At 52.2% G+C, this 18,559-nt stretch overlaps 2 protein-coding genes across 3 annotated transcripts; both read left to right on the top strand.

Moving 5' to 3' along the window:
* The first annotated feature begins 311 nt into the window (after window positions 1–311).
* Window positions 312–4,796, top strand: LOC123783130 (pulmonary surfactant-associated protein A). 2 transcript variants are annotated; one of them, XM_087862989.1, is made up of 5 exons: window positions 312–394; window positions 1,167–1,375; window positions 1,656–1,775; window positions 2,755–2,832; window positions 3,300–4,796. In XM_087862989.1, the coding sequence occupies exons 1-5, from the start codon at window positions 336–338 to the stop codon at window positions 3,674–3,676; spliced, it is 843 nt and encodes a 280-aa protein (XP_087719115.1). In that variant the 5' UTR covers window positions 312–335; the 3' UTR covers window positions 3,677–4,796. The 2 variants fall into 2 exon arrangements, with proteins under 2 accessions (XP_087719115.1, XP_045639675.2); XM_045783719.2 differs by having other exon boundaries at window positions 337–400; window positions 1,181–1,375.
* A 7,454-nt stretch (window positions 4,797–12,250) lies between these two features.
* MBL2 (mannose binding lectin 2) lies at window positions 12,251–16,766 on the top strand. The gene is made up of 5 exons (XM_045783584.2): window positions 12,251–12,334; window positions 14,012–14,187; window positions 14,612–14,728; window positions 15,571–15,645; window positions 16,299–16,766. Exons 2-5 carry the CDS (start codon window positions 14,022–14,024, stop codon window positions 16,670–16,672), a joined length of 732 nt encoding a protein of 243 aa, XP_045639540.2. The 5' UTR covers window positions 12,251–12,334; window positions 14,012–14,021; the 3' UTR covers window positions 16,673–16,766.
* The last annotated feature ends 1,793 nt before the right edge of the window (window positions 16,767–18,559 follow it).

Consider the following 18,559-nt stretch of genomic DNA (forward strand, 5'->3'; position numbering starts at 1 on the left):
GGGCATCTGGGGGATGGTGATGGTGGTACTGTGAACACGTCACCAGCCAGGACTGGGTCGAGGTCCAAGGGGGACAAGTCTCCCTTTGCCGCATGCCTCCAAGGGTGCCTGGGAAGGGCTCTCATCCGTCACTGCTGGGAAAGCTGGCAGGGGCGGGGGGGAGTGTCCCACCCCCTGAGACGTTAGCAGGTATCCTAAGTACCCCTCCACCTGAGTGCTCCGTGAGGGAAAGTTGCTGTGTAAACAAGGCAGCTGCTTCTGACCGGCCCCTTCCCAGAGAGAGGCCCTTGTGACAGGTGGGTGGAGAGGAAGCCTGGTAGCCTGCGTGCATATAAATGGTGCTGCCCGCCTCTCCACTCCGACCTGAAGGCAGAGATCCACAGGGGCTCTGTGTGTATGGGTGAGTTCAGCCCCATCCCTGTGGCCTTACCCAGGGCCTGGGTTGCAGGCAGTGAGAGCCAGCCCAGCGGTCACAGGCATAACTAAGGGCCAGACTGGGAAGGAGGGGGACTCCCCGTGTACCACTGGGGGTTGTTCCCAGAATCATAACTATGGATGCAGAAAGGTGGGCTTGCAAATACCCTCATTCTCCCCCGTGCTCCTCGGCCAGGCCCACTCTGCCTAGGGACTCAGTAGGGCCTGCCAGTGAGGAAGAGGACAGCCTATCAAGAGGAAGGGGACATCCCAGCAGTGGGGAGGGGAACCCCATTGTTTGTCCTGGTCATCTCTTATTTATCCTCAGGAACATGGTCCCTTAGGCCCCGCAAGGAGGGTAGCTGAGAGTGTGAGGACAGAGGGAGGGAGTGATGCCATCCCCCCTCCCAACAGCCTGGGAGGGACAGGTCAGGATGGCCTCCAGGGCACAGAAGACAAGACAGGTGACTTGAGTTCCCATGGTCACACCGCGAGGTGTGAACAGAGACTGCATCAGAAGCCAGGCCCTCTGACTGTCCAGGTCCTCCTCCCCAGCCCTCGTACCACACCACCTCCAGCCACAGAGGTGGATCATGAGACCACGGATGATGCCAGGAGTTTCCAAGGACAAGCTGGGTCTTTCCCAAAGTCCTGTCCACACCTGCCCCGGCCCTCACGCTCAGCCAAGTGCCTGAATCTTGACAAAGCACAGCAGGGGAAAACCTCTGCAGACGCTTTGGATGAGCCAATAGCGTTCTTTCTGCAGGAGGAGTCTCTGGGACAGAAGCCATGTTGCTGCGCTCTGTGGCCCTCACCCTCACCTTGCTGATGGTTTCCGGCATGGAGTCCAATATGAAGGATGTCTGCATTGGCAGCCCCGGCATCCCGGGCACTCCTGGATCCCATGGCTTGCCGGGCAGAGATGGGAGAGATGGTGTCAAAGGAGACCCTGGGCCTCCAGGTACTGGCTGAGACCCTACCCTCAGCTGAGGGACAGTGGCCTGTTTCTGGGAGGCCCACCTGTCCAAGGCTCTGGGCTGGGTCCCATGGTCAGCAGGATGGCGGGGCGTGGTGGGGGTTGCCTGGGGGCCTCAGGCTAGAGCAGCCCTGGAGAGGTTACCCTCAAAGTGCCCACGGGGTGATAGGTGAGTCAGCTCAGCGGATAAGGGAGGTCCCTTCACATCAGCCCCAGCCCTGCTGTGGGTGATAAATACCACATCCATGTCCCCTTCTCTCTGCAGGCCCCATGGGTCCCCCTGGAGGAATGCCAGGCTGTCCTGGGCCTGAGGGGATGACCGGAGCCCCCGGCGTTGCTGGAGAGCGTGGAGAAAAGGGGGAGCCTGGTGAGAGGGGCCCTCCAGGTGAGCAGGACGGGGCAAGCGGGGCGGCAGCAACACGGGCACAGAGCCCATGTGACCAGTTACATGAGGGATGGCGGAGGGTCAGACAGAACCATGGAGGTCCCCACAGGCGTCCTGCTCAGCCTAAGTGAGAGAAGACGAGGCCGAGGAGAGGAGTCAGAGACGCCTGGGTAGTGGGCCACGGTGAGGGCTGGTGGGTGTCAGAAGCACTCCACGTGTCATGAGAGCTGATGGGCACACGCAGGGCGTCAGGTGTGGGATGCGGATGGTGCCGGGAGGCAGGAGGGCACTTCCTGGGGCTGAGGCACTGGGGATATTCTGAAAGGTGTACGGGCTTCTGTGGGGTCTAGGCAGATGATGGGCATGGGAGCCCCACGTACAGAGGGGAACCCCAGAGCTTGGAGCGGTGACCAAGGTCAATGAGGAGCGCGCGGAGAGAACCACGTGCTGTACCTCTCCGTCAAAGCAACTTCCTGCTTCAGGGTTTGAAATCCTGCTTCCCGGACAGCTGCCCACTATTGACTGAGCTGCTGGGTGGCAGGGGGGAGGAGTGGGGTTGAGGGAGGATGATGGATCAGGATCGGGGGTAGAAACCACGGTGAAAGCCTGTTCCGCCAGGCAGGTAAATGATTCCATGGCTCAGCCGGGCCAGAGAGAAAAGGACGGGTAGAGTTTTTGTCTTTGGTGGAGGGAGCGGGAGGGGACCTTGCCCTCAAACCAGAAAAACCCACAGGAGTGGGCAGACAGAGCCCCTAAAGGACAGGGCAAGAACGAAGGGCAGGTGGGGGCTCAGCAGGTGCAGGGCTGCATTGAAAGACAAGGGTGCAGGCCGTGTGGAGACACACTCCAGGGCCTGAGTAGTGGGTACGGACAAGTAAAGGGCAGAATGCCAGGCTTGCAGCTGCCATCAGGCCAGGCTGGCCACAAGTGGGGATCTTGGTTGGCTTGCCCCTGATCTTGGGTGCGAATCTCTTCACAGGGCTTCCAGCTTCTTTAGATGAGGAGCTCCAAACCACACTCTACAACTTCAGACATCAAATCCTGCAGGTCATGGGAGGTAAGGGGCTTCCCCAGGGCCTTGTAGCACAGAGGGTTTCCCCTAAGTTCCCTCCATTCCCAACGTCGGGCTCCAGAACCTCGAGACTTGACAAGCAGGCATGGCTGTGCAGGTCTTGGGGGAAAAAGAACGATACTTCCCTTTCCTGATGTCTTTGAATGGCCCCGAGCAGACAGAGGAAGACACAGATCAGCTCCCTATGTCAGGGGAGTGTAAGTTCTCTGCGTATCTTGCTTTCTATTGAATCTCAGGAAATGGCAGTTTCTGGCACATCATCAATGGTCAATCAGTAATTGTGCAATGGGTGAACGAATGCATGGAATGATGAGAGCAGGGAGGGGTATTGAGGAAGACTCGGGTTGGCAGGAGAGGAGAAGCAGAGAGAGCACTAAGACAGGGAGCTCGAGCGAGAGACAGGGACTTCGAGCCGGAGTGGTCGGTGGCCTGACTGGGTTCCTCTGCTCCAGTCCTCAGCATGCAGGAGTCCATGCTGGTAGTGGGAGAGAAGGTCTTCTGCACCAATGGGCAGTCAGTTAATTTTGAGAACATTCAAGAGTTATGTGCCAGAGCAGGGGGCAGCATCGCTGTCCCGACCAGCCCGGAAGAGAATGAAGCCATTGCAAGCATCGTGAAGAAGTACAACACTTACGCCTACCTGGGCCTGATGGAGGGCCCCGATGCTGGAGACTTCCTCTACATGGACGGGGCCCCTGTGAATTACACCAACTGGTACCCAGGGGAGCCCAGGGGGTGGGGCAAGGAGAAGTGTGTGGAGATGTACACGGATGGGCAGTGGAATGACAAAAACTGCCTTCAGTACCGGCTGGCCATCTGTGAGTTCTGAGCAGGCCCCAGCCCCAGATAGATAGGGCCCTGCTTGCCGTCCAGCCTCCAGCCGGAGGATGCGGCTCATCTCTGAGATGCTACAGCTCCTTCCCTGCTAAATGTATTCGCGGCCCTTAGAGAGGGAGGCATTCTTAGCCACTCCGCTCCCTGAGCAGGCCCTGAATCCTCACCCCCATCATGAACCGGGGATCAGTCTGACATGTCCCCCCACCCCAGCCCCCTCTCAGCCCTGCCCTCCAGGCGCCACTGCCAACTTTGCCCTTGGGCAAGAGTCGGAGACTTCCTTCTTCCTCCTCTTGTCGGGTTCCTTCGTTGCTAGATGGCAACAGTGGGGTCCTGGGTTGGAAGTTCCCTCCAAAATCACATACAAGGTGCCTGCTTCCTGGCCGCTGTCCTCTCACTCTGCAGACCACCCGCTGCCCAGCCTCAACCAGATTCGGCAGTTCTGGTCAAGCACAATGATAGAAGGGGGGGAACCTCTGGGGAATTCCACCTGTGTGGAGCTAAGGACGCATTTGGGGTGATCTGGCAGCCTGGAGCCTCTGACCACACACCCGGTGGGTGTCTCCGTGAAGTCAGAGGGCCGGGTGGTGCCTCGGCGTGCTGGAGGTCAACCTAACCCTAATAATTGCCTTGAGTCTTGGGTTGCCTCTCAACGCCCTGACCGAAAAGCAGCCAGTCTACACCCCTAGGGAAGATCTCACCCCCGACCCCAGACATAATCCAAGTAACTTCCGGCTGATGGACATGTCCCCACCCCATTTTGGATCTCAGTGGGGTGTTCACACCCCTCACCACACCACTGGCTGTTGATTGAGCATATAAATAGCGTATGTACCAAGTCTCTGTGCCCAGAACCTTGCCAAGCACTTCTAATACGTCTTACGGAGTATGATTTAATCTTCACACAACGCCATGGGCCCAGCCTGATTTCCCCCCATGTTTCTATGAAGACACAAACTTAGAGAAGTTAAATGTTTTGAATTGTATTGCTTGGGGCAAGCGGCAGAAGCTGTATTCAAACCTATCTACCTGGACCTGAAATTCATGCTCATAACCACCTGGCCTCTTACCGGACAGAGGTGATTCAAGTGTAATAAATCATGACTGCGCTGGCATGAGTTTTCATTGCTTTGGTTTCATGAAACAAGACATTCCTGCACTTCTAGAAATCAAATTAACTCTGGCTCTGAGCCCCCACTTACCTGAAAAATGGAAAATTCGATCTCAGGTAATGCCTTCTTTGTTGGGTGGGAGGGGCAGCCTGCTTTCCACCCTAAGTTGTACAGACGTATGGCAAGCCACAGAAAACATCTGGAAGAACGGCATCTGTGTTGATGGCCGGCATTACGATAACTCCCGAGCTAACTCCACATGGCTCTGTTGTGGGTGATAATATCATGCCTTCCGTTTTCCATTTAGCCACCTGAATGTTTTCCGTAGACCAAAGGTGGTGGCATCCAGGGCTCTGTCCCAGCCTCTGTGAGCCACCTGAGCCTCAGGTCCGCATGGAAGGGGTCCAGTCCCCATGCCCCAGGGATGTGTGGGAGTAAGACCATGTCTCTACTTGCTTGAGGAGGCAATGGGCACGTATGTGTCCCACCTCCAGAAAGGTCCCCCACCGTTACATCTTCAAATGCTCTCCCTCGCCGCGTATACTTCTTTTCTTGGACAAAAGGAAGCTCTGGCTCAAGTCCCACAAACCGTGGGAATGAGCAGGAATATTTCTCCACTTTCTCAAATGTGAAGTTTCAATCTGGCCACCCTGCCACGTGTGCTTAGGGCCCAGCATACACATTACTGAGCCTCCCCCAAAATGCAAAAGAGCAAAAACGGGAAGGGTATTTTCACTGTTTTATAGGTAAGCAATCTAAGCCTTTGATAATTGATGTCTTCTCATTTCTTATTCATTTTACTTTTATTTACTTTATGGTTTTATTTGCTATGGTTACTATATCATTTTTATCCCTTTAAACTAATCATCCCTGGCTTATAAGGAAACTATTGATTTTTTTGTTATCTTATATACAACCATCTTTTGGGATTCTCATTTTTCCCCCAATATTTCCAGTATAATTGATTCTCTTATATATTGTAAATATTGTCTATGATTGAATTTATAAATGACAGAAATTTTGCCTGTTCCTTAAAATATTTATATTTCTTATATGTCATTCTTATCTCTTTATACGGGCCGAGAGCCCCTTTACATTGTTGAAGACCCTCGATACATATCTTTTTGGGTACAAAGAGTATAATGGGAGCCATTGAATATGGTTTCTCCATTGAATATTTCACCATTGAAAATGTTGCTTGTAGGGGTACCTGGGTGGCGCAGTCGTTAAGCGTCTGCCTTCGGCTCAGGGCGTGATCCCAGCATTCTAGGATCGATCCCCACATCAGGCTTCTCTGGGGAGAGCCTGCTTCTTCCTCTCTCACTCCCCCTGCTTGTGTTCCCTCTCTCACTGGCTGTCTCTGTCAAATAAATAAATAAAATCTTAAAAAAAAAAAAAAGAATTATCCTGGCGTTATGGGATCGAGTCCCACATCAGGCTCCTCTGTTATGAGCCTGCTTCTTCCTCTCCCACTCCCCCTGCTTGTGTTCCCTCTCTCGCTGGCTGTCTCTATCTCTGTCAAATAAATAAATAAAATCTTAAAAAAAAAAAAAAAGAAAATGTTGCTTGTTTCTGATCGATACCTTTTTGTTTTTTGATAGATATCTTCTATCAAGGTAAAGAAGTGCTCTCTTTTTCCTAGTTTGCTGAGATTCATTTTAATTGTAAATGGGTAAATGGGTATTGAATTTATCACGATTTTCTTTTTAGCATTTTCTATGATCTGTTAACATCAAAAGGGGGCCAAGCCTGAGTTAAGTCATTCCCCACACCTGTGTACTGGCATCTAGAACCCACAGGTGAGAATAGGAGGGTCTACGTGCCTCATCCAACCTCATGTAAGGTTGGAGAGATGTCTGAGGAACCAACACCATGGAACCTGCAAGGAGAGGGCTGTTCACCATGGGTGGCTTAGTAATCCTTCCTTTGTTCAGTATAAGGAGGACTAAAGAAGGGGAAAGGAGGCTGACTCACCTTCGGTGACATGTGTACTTCCATAGTGGAAATGATCCTTTCCATGGGGGTCGGGGAGGGGACGGTCCTAGCATCCTCCTAATCTTAGCAAGTAGGGATGTCCAAATTGTTTCACCTTTCCTGATTAAGTCGCTAAGGCAGGAATGGGGGATAATTTCCTGTTCTAAAATTGCTGAAGTACTGAACCAGCAGAGGGCCTAATCACCTGCGGCACGGGGCGATGGGGAGGGGGAGCACTGAGCTGTGAGCCGCAGTGTTCCAGGACACTGTGGGTGTCACCACCCGCATGGAGTTTCCTGGGGCTGCATGGACGTCAGTGTCATGGAAGCTGGCCATGTTTAAGCCCTACTCATGAGCAGCTTGCTCTTTGGAACACTGGGGCTTGAAGAACCAGAGCCTCTGAATTGAAATGTCCCCTGACCTGATGTTAAGGGTAGGGAACATGCAGCTGGAGGCTCTCACAGAGTCCCTTCCCTGAAGATCCGGCTTCTGAGGGGAGCTGTCGTTATCAGTCATATAAAGGGGACCCAACAAGCAGTCAGGGTGGGCCAACGAGCAGCAGTGTCCCCACTGCTATGTGGTTCCGCCTGCGAGTAGGTGTTGCCCGTCTTTAGCCCCAATCATTCTCTATACCCCAACACGTGCAAAGAAACAAGAGAGAAGGCCACTGTCCACCCTTTACTTCAAGAAACGCCAGCCTTGAGCCTGGTCAGCACCCTATGGCCAGGGTGGTGATGAATCAGAAATGAAACGGAGATCCCAAATACAAATCAAACCCACCATGAGCTACCACCTCACACCAGTCAGAAGGGCTAAAATTAACAAGTCAGGAGATGACAGATGTTGGCGAGGATGCGGAGAAAGGGGAACCCTCTACACTGTTGGTGGGAATGCAAGCTGGTGCAGCCACTCTGGAAGACAGGATGGAGGTTCCTCAAAAAGTTGAAAATAGAGCTACCCTATGACCCAGCAATTGCACTACTGGGTATTTACCCCAAAGATACAAACGTAATGATCCAAAGGGGCACCTGCACACCAATGTTTATAGCAGCAGTGTCCACAATAGCAGAACTATGGAAAGAGCCCAGATGTCCATCAACAGATGAATGGATAAAGAAAATGTGGGGTGGGTGTGTGTGTGTGTGATGGAATATTACTCAGCCATCAAAAAAACGAAATCTTGCCATTTGCAATGACGTGAATAGAACTGGAGAGTATTATGCTAAGTGAAATAAGTCAATCAGGAAACACAATTATCATATGATTTCACTCATATGTGGAATTTAAGAAACAAAACAGAGGGGACTCCTGGGTGGCTCAGTCGTTAAGGTCTGCCTTTGGCTCAGGGCGTGATCCTGGAGTCCTGGAATTGAGCCCCACATCAGGCTCCTCCACTGGGAGCCTGCTTCTTCCTCTCCCACTCCCCCTGCCTGTGTTCCCTCTCTCGCTGGCTGTCTCTATCTCTGTAGAATGAATAAATAAAATCTTAAAAAAAAAAAAAAAGAAACAAAACAGAGGAGCATAGGGGAAGGGAGGGAAAAATAAAACAAGATGTAATCAGAGAGGGAGACAAACCATAAGAGACTCTTTTTTTTAAAGATTTTATTTATTTGAGAGAGAGAGAGAGAGACAGGGAGAGAGAGCAAGTGAGCGGGGGACAGAGGGAGAAGCACAGGGAGAAGCAGACTCCCCGTTGAGCAGGGCGTCCGATGTGGGACTCAATCCAAGGATCGAGATGATCCTGAGATCACCATAAGAGGCTCTTAATCATAGGAAGCAAACTGAGGTTTGCTGGAAGGGAAGGGGGTGGGGAGATGGGGTAACGGGGTGATGGGCATTAGGAGGGCATGTGATGTGATGAGGACTGGGTGTCATATACAAACGATGAATCACTGAACTCTACCTCTGAAACTAATAACACACTGTATGTTAATTAATCGAATTTAAATTAAATTTAATTTAATTTAAAAAAAAAGAAATGGAGATCCCAATGACTATAGTAGAGGACAACAATCATTTGTTCAGACCATGTTTTAAATCAATCTTAGAAAGTTTGCAATGCAAGGGTCTGGGGGAAAAAAGTATGAAAAATTGTGAAACTGTGTATTCATTTTGAGAACAGGGTGAGCTTCAAGCTTCCAGATTGTACATATCTGCTTTGAGACTCTTCATCAAACTTGTTATATATTATAGTAATGAGTTACATGGGGTTATTTTTGATATTGAACCATCCTTTCATTCCTGGGATATGCCCCGCTTGGTCTAGGAGCTGATATTCTCATCACCCTTACTATGTGCCAGGAACTACACCTGTGCCAACTCATATAATCCTCATTAACCCTATTATGTAGATGCTATTATTGTCCCCGGTTTACAAATAAGAACACTGAGGCACATAGAGGTTAAAGCGATTTGCCAAAGGCCGTGCAGCCAGTTCAAGCAGAGACTGGGCTCTGAATACACAAAGTCAGGTTCCAGAGACTGTGCTCTTGACCACAGATGCACGCCTGGACTGCAATAGCTACTTTTGACTTCCGACTTTCAGGTGGGTTTGAGTCTGTTCCACATTGTTTAATTAATCTGGTACTAGTGGTAGTGGGGACATCTTCTTCCCATGATTGGAGACACCAACAAGAGGCCGGGTTAGACACGCAAGCACATGTAAAGCTGGTGTTCCTTTTGTGTGTGCTCACGGTCACACGGCCAGCCGCATGTCCCAGGAGGCAGCGTGTAGGTACCCCGCGTACTCTACGGCAGGTCCGCGAAGTACTGTGGCCAAGGGCATGGGTGTGTAATCCTATGCTACGGAGAAGTAAAAGATCAGGAACAGTAATCCAACTTCTCTGGTCAGATTTGCCAAGTTTATTTATTTTGTTTTTGCAAAGAACCAGGTTTTAAAATTCTTATTATTAGGTTTATAGTTATTTCCTTATTTTAATTCATTAATTTCATTGTTGAAATTTTTATTCTTTCTTTGCTTCTTTCTTTCTTATACTGTCTTTTAAAAAAAATATCAATTTGGGGCACCTGGGGGGCTCAGCAGGTTAAGCGTCTGCGTTCAGCTCAGGTCATGATCTTAGGGTCCTGAGATTGAGCCTTGCCTCAGGCTCCCTGCTCAGTGGGGAGCCTGCTTCTCCCTCTGCCTGCCGCTCCCCCTGCTTGCGCACGCTCTCTCTCTGACAAATAAATAAAATCTTTAAAAATAAATAAAAATAAAAAATATTAATATATCTGTTACATAGAGGCAGCAGTCCTGGGAGGACTCCTTCTCAGGTTTGTTGTGACAGTCAGCTCTCATTCCGCTCATTTCCTACTGTGTTTGGTATTTTACAAGGGGAGCTCAAACTTAGCTAATCTCCAACTGAGAACATCCCAAGGCACCTAGCACGCATGCCTCTATGGTGCACTAGGGTGTGACGAGCTGAGACACATGAAAAACTATTTTTCATCTTGACATAAATAGCACAATGCAATAACAATCATCTTGCAGGATAATAATAGCATGTAGCGTGCATTAAAACCCAGGTCGAGGGGTGCCTGGGTGTCTCAGTCGTTAAGTGTCTGCCTTCAGCTCAGGGCGTGATCCCAGCGTTCTGAAATCGAGCCCCACATCAGGCTCCTCCACTGGGAGCCTGCTTCTTCCCCTCGCACTCCCCCTGCTTGTGTTCCCTCTCTCACTGGCTGTCTCTCTCTCTCTGTCAAATAAATAATAAAATCTTAAAACAAAACAAAACAAACAAAAACTCAGGTCTAGGGGAGGACAGACTCAAAGGGAGGATCTTTTCCCCAGCAAAGTCCAGGCTTTCTTATTGCCCCATTCTTTGTTCATCCCTCTCGCCTCCTGCCATATCATCTCCCCCTGCTTCCTCAAGCCACTTTTCCTCTCGTCTGTGGCATAGAGGGTCCTGGTTTGTGTAATTCTCTCTTTCACATTCCCACCTTTCTGGGAGGTCCACCCATTTGCTGCATGGGTCAGATGTTCTTTGTCCTCTGGGCCCGGGGCCCTTGTAAGTTGTATCAATGGCATCAGGAAACACAGCCCTGAGAGGGGTCTTCTGTACAGGGGGCCCCAAGAATCTGGGAGGGCTGCCGCACAGGGCATAGTGACTTTGAGTACACAGAGCTGATGACCCTTGAGAAGTCGGAACACCAATCACAAGGCAGAGTGAAAGGGAAGTGGCCCCGCCCCACCCCCCACCAGGGAAAAAGCAAACCTCTCGAGCTGTTTGGTAAGACTAAGTGTTTCAAAGAGTGAGTGTAAATTTGAGGGAGGGCAGGAATCAAAGGTCAGGTCAGGGACTTGAAAAAGGCCACTTGATCAAGCTCTGGAGATAAGAAGTGGGGAAACCAGGTGCGGAGGCAGCGTGGACTGGTCTGCCACCTGCTCCTGCCCGTGGTCCTGCTCCTACCCCCTGCTCTCTCAGGGGACCCTTTCTGTGTGCCCCTGGGGTGCACCGTGGAGACAAGCCGGCGAGGCAAAAGCAGCTCCTGCCCTAGAAAAGTAGCTGGGAACGCAGGCACTGATGTTAGCTCTGGCTAGAGAGCAGTCAGGGGAGCTGCTCAGAGGAGGCGATGTGGAAGGACTCACTCATTCTGTACTTGTTTATCCAGCAGTGGTGACAGCTTCCGGGCACCCTTCTGGGTGGGGCAACAACAGCTGAGCACGAGATCCCTGTTCTGAAGTTCTTGTTCTAAAGGAGATCCGTGGTCGATGAACGCGCAACTAAATAAACAAGACGGTTTTACAGGGAGATCAATTATAGGCAGAGAATTAAAACAGAAAGACACGGTGGAGGGGCTACTTAAAATTCAATGGTAGAGGAAAGCCCTTTCTCCAGGTAGGAGAGCTAAACTGCAGTGTGAACGGCAATAATCATGTGAAGATATAGGCAGGTGTCCTCGGCTGGGACAGCTTCAGTGCAAGTGCCCACAGCCAGCTTTGAACGTGATTTATCTACAGATCCTCCCTCCGCTGTGCCTCGCCCTGGGACATCTGCACCCCATCCAAAGAGGACCTTTGATAAATGTTGTGAATGAGAAGGGAGGAAGGAGGCGATTCAGGGCTTAATCCCTCCCTCCCCCCACCCCACCTTAAACCAAACACAAGTGTGTTGGGGGGGTGGAGGGGTGAGCTAGTCAGGGCAACTGACACAGGGGCGTGAGCCTGGACGTGTAGGCGTGTGTGGATGTGCGTGTGCTCACGCAATGAGTGTGTATTCGGTAGAAGGTCTAATCGTGTCTCTTCTAGAAAGAAATATCTGGAGGGAACTATGGTCTAGACTGTGACCGTAGAGTCAGAGGGACGGAGCTGGATGCAGGGGAGGGAACCGCAGAAGCAGGACTGCAGGCTATTCAAGCAGTGAGCGGCCCAGGGCTGGACCCGAGACCCCGGCAGTGGCGCTGGAGGGCCGCCCCAGTAGACGCCAGTTCTGATGACAGTTGTTTACTAATCTGGGGTTGAAGGCCAGTCCAGCACTGTCCCTGGTCACCAGGTTCATTGGGCCTGATGTCCCTGGGCTAGAGGACCTGCTTCCCGGCCACAGCCTCCGTGCTTTCAGGAGGCCCTAGTAAGTCATTTCTGGAGGACAGAGGGAAAGGCCCGGGCCGAGGGTCCGGCAGGTGCTTGGGTGGGGTGGTCAGGCCCACTCAGGGCTTCTGTCTCCATCTGACCTGGGGCATTTATATCCTTGCAGGGTCCACTTGACCTTTCTGCAAACAAAAGGGTGGTCTTTTCTGCCAAAGGGAACAATGGAAGTGGGCTGTATCTGCCAGCAACATGTTTAAGCCCTGAGCTTGGCCTCCAGGAGGGTCAGGGGAAGTGAAAATTAAAAAAAAGAAAGAAAAGAAAAAAAGAAAGAAGAAAGGTAGAGAGCAATGTGATCAAGAAAGTTCTCTTCCAACTCATTACCTCTCACTGTGTCCTGGAGGAAGGGAAGGGTTAAGGCAGCAGACAGGCCAGGGAAGGCAAGGGAAGAGAAAGCAGTGAGGGAGCAAGGGCCAGGGACATGAGGATGAGAGGCCAGAGAGGCCCACGGGGGCTGGGCTGCCAAGCTTCTGGAAAGGGGGCCAGCTTGAGCAAAAGCTGGATGGGAATCTGACGGCTGGCTCGGGGCACAGAGCTGGGGAGGCCTCTGGGCAGCACGCAGAGGATCCTGCCAGGAGAAGGGACGGGAGCTGACAGCCTGCCAGGTCCAGCGTGAACTGAAGTTTCAGGCAAAAATGACCTCTCAGTGGAAAATCTCAAGCCAAGGGAAGGAGAAATCTGTCTCATCTGACCAGGATCAAGGACTAAAGGAGGTTCTATTTTGAGAGTCAGAACCCTGCCTCAGGGCAGCCCAGGTCCTGAGCCCCCCGAGCAAGTGCCTGTCATGAAGTAGAGACTTGCTACCAGACAGCTGACAGACTGCCAGGGAAACAGCTGTGATTGGTCCTGAGGGCAGACGCGGCCTGGAGTGAAGGACGGGCTTTTTACGTGAAATGAGAGAATGGATGTCATACACCAGGCCCTGCCGAGAAATGGGTCTTGTGGGACCTCAGTTTACCTGCAGGAGTTCGAGTCTAACTGTAGGGCCCAAAGGAAGGGGAAGAAGAGGGAAACTGAGGCTCCCTGGGACCTCAAGAAGGGAGTCAAGAAAGAGGAACCAGGGGCGCCTGGGTGGCACAGCGGTTAAGCGTCTGCCTTCGGCTCAGGGCGTGATCCCGGCGTTATGGGATCGAGCCCCACATCAGGCTCCTCCGCTGTGAGCCTGCTTCTTCCTCTCCCACTCCCCCTGCTTGTGTTCCCTCTCTCGCTGGCTGTCTCTCTCTCTGTCAAATAAATAAATAAAATCTTTAAAAAAAAAAAAAAAAGAAAGAAAGAGGAGCCAACGCTCCCACAGGCGATGAGCTCCCGTCTCTGTGCCAGGCCAGAGGAGCACAGGGCTGGTTTGCAGTTGCCAGACGGTGCGGGCTCTCATGCATGGGGGCGGCCTGACTTCCCGGGGCTCGAACCCCCAGGGCCCCCGTCGTATCACTCTCGCGTGGACGACTGCAGTATTACCTCTGTCTTAGCACTGAATTAGCTCCACTGCTTTTCGCTTGCGTGACTCCCCAGTAGCTTGGGAGTGTCGCAGAGCCGAGAGCCTTGACGGTCTCCTCGGGGTCTGCGGCCCCAAGCACAAGGTCCGGCACCGCAGACGGGGTGGCGAAGGGCTGACGAAGCCAGAGGAGCCGGAATTACTTCCCCTGCCTTTCTCCACCCTCAGGTTCAGGACCATGCTCCCGTCTTCGTCACTTCCCATCCTTCTTGTGTGTGTGCTGACAGCAGCCGGCTCAAAAGCAGAAGCCTCGGTCGACGCCCAGAAGACGTGCCCGGCGATTACCTGCGCCGTCCCCGGCAGAGATGGGCGAGACGGACCCAAGGGAGAAAAGGGCGAACCAGGTACAGGGCCGGCTGCTCTGACTTCCTCAATCTTCACCCCCCACAGGAGACCATTCCCTAGAAAGGGTCTCGTAGAGACAGGACAGCGCTCACCTCTCATTACGGTGGGGAACGATTCGCTCAGAAGCATTGCTGTGAAAGGTCATTCTCTCCAAACCAAAGACGCTTCTTTGGTTCTCCGGGAGCCCACATTTCCACACGGGAATCTGCGATGTGCGGTTGCATGGAGAGAGCAGAAGTCCTGCCCGTTCGGGGAGCTGGCCCTTAGCACAGGCTGTCCCCTGGAACGCAGGGGGCATCTTTTTCCTTTGGGTCACCACCAGCTCCCTGGAAGTTTTCTGGGGTCGATGTAAATCAAATGGAACTTCTGGCAAAAGAGAAGGAGCTGCAGCCCCTGGAACACTTTTCCTTCCTCTTACAACAGGGCAAGGGCTACGAGGCTTGCAGGGCCCTCCAGGGAAAATGGGGCCTCCGGGACATCCAGGGCCTGCTGGGGCTCTAGGACCAAAGGGCTCCAAAGGAGACCGTGGAGATAGTTCGGGTAAGGAGCTCACCCCAGCGCAGTGTGGGCCTAGGGGCCCTGGGGCCTTGAGGGCCCGGTGGGAGGCGCCCCTTTCCCTGCAGCCCATTGGAAGATGCCTGAAGATGCCCGACTGCTCCCGACCCAGCACACCTGTTCCCCCGAGTGTGCCGCCCGAGTGCAGACTTCCAAACCCTGCCGTCCCCTCCCCAGGCCTCTGTGGGAGACGGGCCCCGGCTCTGCCTCAGCGGACACGGTCTGCGTGTGTCTCCAGGCCGGGAGGGAACGGGCGGTGTCCTCTCCGGCCCCGGCTTTGTGTCTATTGTCAAAAAAGTGGCATGAAAACCGTCGGTTTCCTAGGACTCCTGAATCGTGGGGAACATCGTGGCAACTTAGTTCAGGGTCAAAGGATGTAACTTTAGTCACAACAGAAGTAAAATGATGACCTCTTGTTAATACCTGCCAGCTGGCCCATCAACATCATAAGAGTGTTCAAAAGTTTGCCTGGAATAAGAAATAAAAGAGAATGGTTAAGGAAAATTTTCAAAAGGGAGAACAATGATTTGGGCTTTACTTATAAATAGTTATAATATTGGAACATTTAAGCAATATGTGAATAAAAAGATTCAGGGCCATAATTGATAAGTTATTATTATTATTATTATTATTAGTTCAGAGTTAATACCTTACGAGACCTACTAAGTGTATCTCAGTAGGCGGGAATCCAGAGGTTTTTCTTCCTTTTGCTTCATTTTGGTTTGTTTTTCTAGAATAAGCTCTCCCCTCCCCCTTTGGCAAAATATTCTCCTCTCCACCTGAGGGTCTTCTTCTCATTAAATGCCCTTCTCCCTGTTGCTTCACAGTTGCTGAGACGAAGTTGGCTAACCTAGAGAGGGAGATAAGGAGCCTGAAATCAGAACTGGACCACCTCAAAAAGTGTAAGCTTGTTTCCTGCCTCCGGGGTGTTCTTGGCTCTCACCTTCTTCTCGCGTGCTCTAGGTTTGGGGGGGCGCGTGCACAAGAGCTAATGTTTATGAACACGTATCATAGCATCGTATCCCGCAGCCTGTGCTGGTCGGCATCCTCTCACAGTATGGTTTCGTTCAGTCCTCTCACCGGCTCTATTTATGGGGATTAGACCCATTTCATTTACAAGGGAGGAAAAATCGGTCCGGAAAGTGGAGGTAATTCACGCGCTGTCCCACAGCTAGCAAGTGGCGGAGGAAGGATTGTCTGCCGCCTCCAGAATCTTGGCTTTTTCTTCGGCAGCCCCTGGTCTCAGATGGCTCTCCATCCCCGCCCGGTGCCCAAGCCTGGCAGGGCGGCCTGAGCATGTTTCCCTCCGTCCCCCTGTACTGGGCCAGTTTGTAACAGATACTTGTCTCCATCGTGGGATCTCCCAGGAGGGTGTGAGCTTTCTGCCAGGAACTCGCTCGGCTACTGAGGAGGGCATTCTTATTAGGATCTGACCTGGTGGTCGAGCATGGGGCTATTTCTCAGGGTCCTGAGTTCCCAGAGCAGGGCTTTTCCACCGAGTGTCCTGAGCTAAGCTCCAAGCCCAGTCAACCTCTCCCATCCATTGTGATTTCAGTGCAAAGCTTCTCCTTGGGCAAAAAGACTGGGAAGAAGTTCTATGTGACCAACGGTGAAAAGATGCCTTTTTCCAAAGTGAAGGCTCTGTGCGTCGAGCTCCAGGGCACTGTGGCCACCCCTAAAAATGCCGAGGAGAACAAAGCCATCCAGGATGTGGCCAAGGACATAGCCTTCCTGGGCATCACGGATGAGGTGACTGAAGGCCGGTTTGTGTATGTGACAGGACAGGGGCTGACCTACAGCAACTGGAAGAAGAATGAGCCTAACAACCATGGCTCTGGGGAGGACTGTGTGATCCTCCTCGAGGACGGGCTCTGGAATGACATCTCCTGCCAGGCCTCCTTCCTGGCCGTCTGCGAATTCCCAGCCTGAGGAGGCGGCTTCCTCAGCCCCCTCCTGGCCTTCCTGCTGTGCTCCCTGCTGCTCTGAAAGAGAATTCATGGCCTGTTCTCCCAGGCCCTCCTGATGTTGGCTCATTCCTTCAGGGGATGGGAGGGAAATAAAGGGGACGTGTTTGTGGGATGAGGAAACGAGAAGAGGTCGACAGCGGGGCTTGAGGGTTTCTGGTCCAGTCGGTAGCAAAGGACACTCTCGGTCCTGCCTAAGAGCCCAGCAGCGGGTCAGAGTCAGCCATGGAAAGGGCCAAGTCAAACCCGTCGTGAGGGCCCCGTGGCTGACCAGAGGGAGCAGTGGAGGGCCAGTCTGTGTCAGAGCAGGAGACCTCAGCCTCCAGCAGATGCAGTTCCTTCTCCCCCACGTGTTGCCACTACTGGATCTCAATGTCTCTTGCCCTCTGTGCCAGCCCATGGCTAGCCCAGCCCCGTCTATGCCGCGGGTGCTGCTTACAGCAGTCCACGAGCTGCACCCAGAAACCTTGCACCACCAGACCGGAACACCCGGCAGCATCCGCCATGGGTAACGAAGGTTAGTCCCAGGAGACCCCTCACCCTGCCCAGGGGGGCGTGGACTCAGCATCACTAGGGTGACCTTGAGGACAAAGCCTTTCCCTCCTGCATGCTCTGAGGACACTGATTTGATAGTGTGACGTATGCCAGCATCACGGGGGAGGCCAGGGTCACTCCTCTCTACAGGGCAGGTCTCAATCCCTCCACGTTCAGCATCCCCTTCCTTCCATGACATCCTCGTCCCAGCCTAAGCGCACAGGTCCATTATTATAGAGACAAGAGGAAACACTCCCCAGAAGGGAGCTTCACACCCTGTCAGAATATGCCGCACCATCCGTTCAGCCGATAAAACCTCCCTCTGAGCAGGGTTCTGGTGCCGTCTTGGCCGGTAACCCTGCCCATGACCAGGGATGGTTTCCAGGACCCTCAGAGGAAGTGCAGCTGAGCTTACATAGAGCCCATGCCACAAACCGGGGGAGGAAAGGGAACCCTGGCTTCAACTGTGTACCATTCACAAAATGAGATTAGAAAATAGTTCATGAATGGACCAAGGGCTTAATGAACTCTTTTTGTAGAAATTAGTTTTCCTTGCATCTAAATTATCAGAGAGAACACCTCAGATTTAGTAAGCCTTTGATGGGCATTTGTGGAATGGGCACGGCAAGGGCCGTTCTTTTTAGAAGGAAAGAAGATACACATCCATCAGCCCCGAACAGGAGAATTGCCATCAGCAAGCACAAAAGTTACACCTGAATTTTCTCGTAGCCAAGACAAAAATGAGATGGGGCGCCTGGGTGGCTCAGTCGGTTAAGTGTCCGCCTTCAGCTCAGGTCACGATCCCAGGGTCCTGGGATCGAGTCTGTATCGGGCTCCTACTCAGCCTCTGCCTGCCACTTCCCCTGCTTGTGCTCTCTCTCTCTCTCTGTCAAATAGATAAATAAAAATCTTAAAAAAACAAAACAAAACAGACAGATAACCACTATGTAATTCCTTCTGATGTATGTGATGGGGTGGGGTCTGTCTGCCTTTTGTTTATTGTGTGCATAAGGGACAGTATCTTTAGCTGTAAAGAGGTAGAAAGTACAATCATGGACTTCCCGAGGATAGTTTCCCAGGATGTACGGATCACCTCCTAAGTCAGGGAAAGGCAGGAAAAATCTACAGGACAAGCTCAGATTCTCCTATTCCCCCTTCAGAAGGGGAATTCTCCGCGTGTTGTTCCCTGATCTAGAAACTGCTCTTCTCAGAGCTCCTCTCTCTACATGAACCCCCTGGCTGCCGTTCTTCACCGCGTCTGGAACGGAGACCCCCACCTCCCTGTTCCACGTCAGCCAGCAGTGCGGCGTGTGCAAGT

Source organism: Ursus americanus, chromosome 6 (assembly GCF_024610735.1).
Source record: "Ursus americanus isolate L20-20 chromosome 6, mUrsAme1.1.p, whole genome shotgun sequence".
NCBI classification, from domain to species: Eukaryota; Metazoa; Chordata; class Mammalia; order Carnivora; family Ursidae; genus Ursus; species Ursus americanus.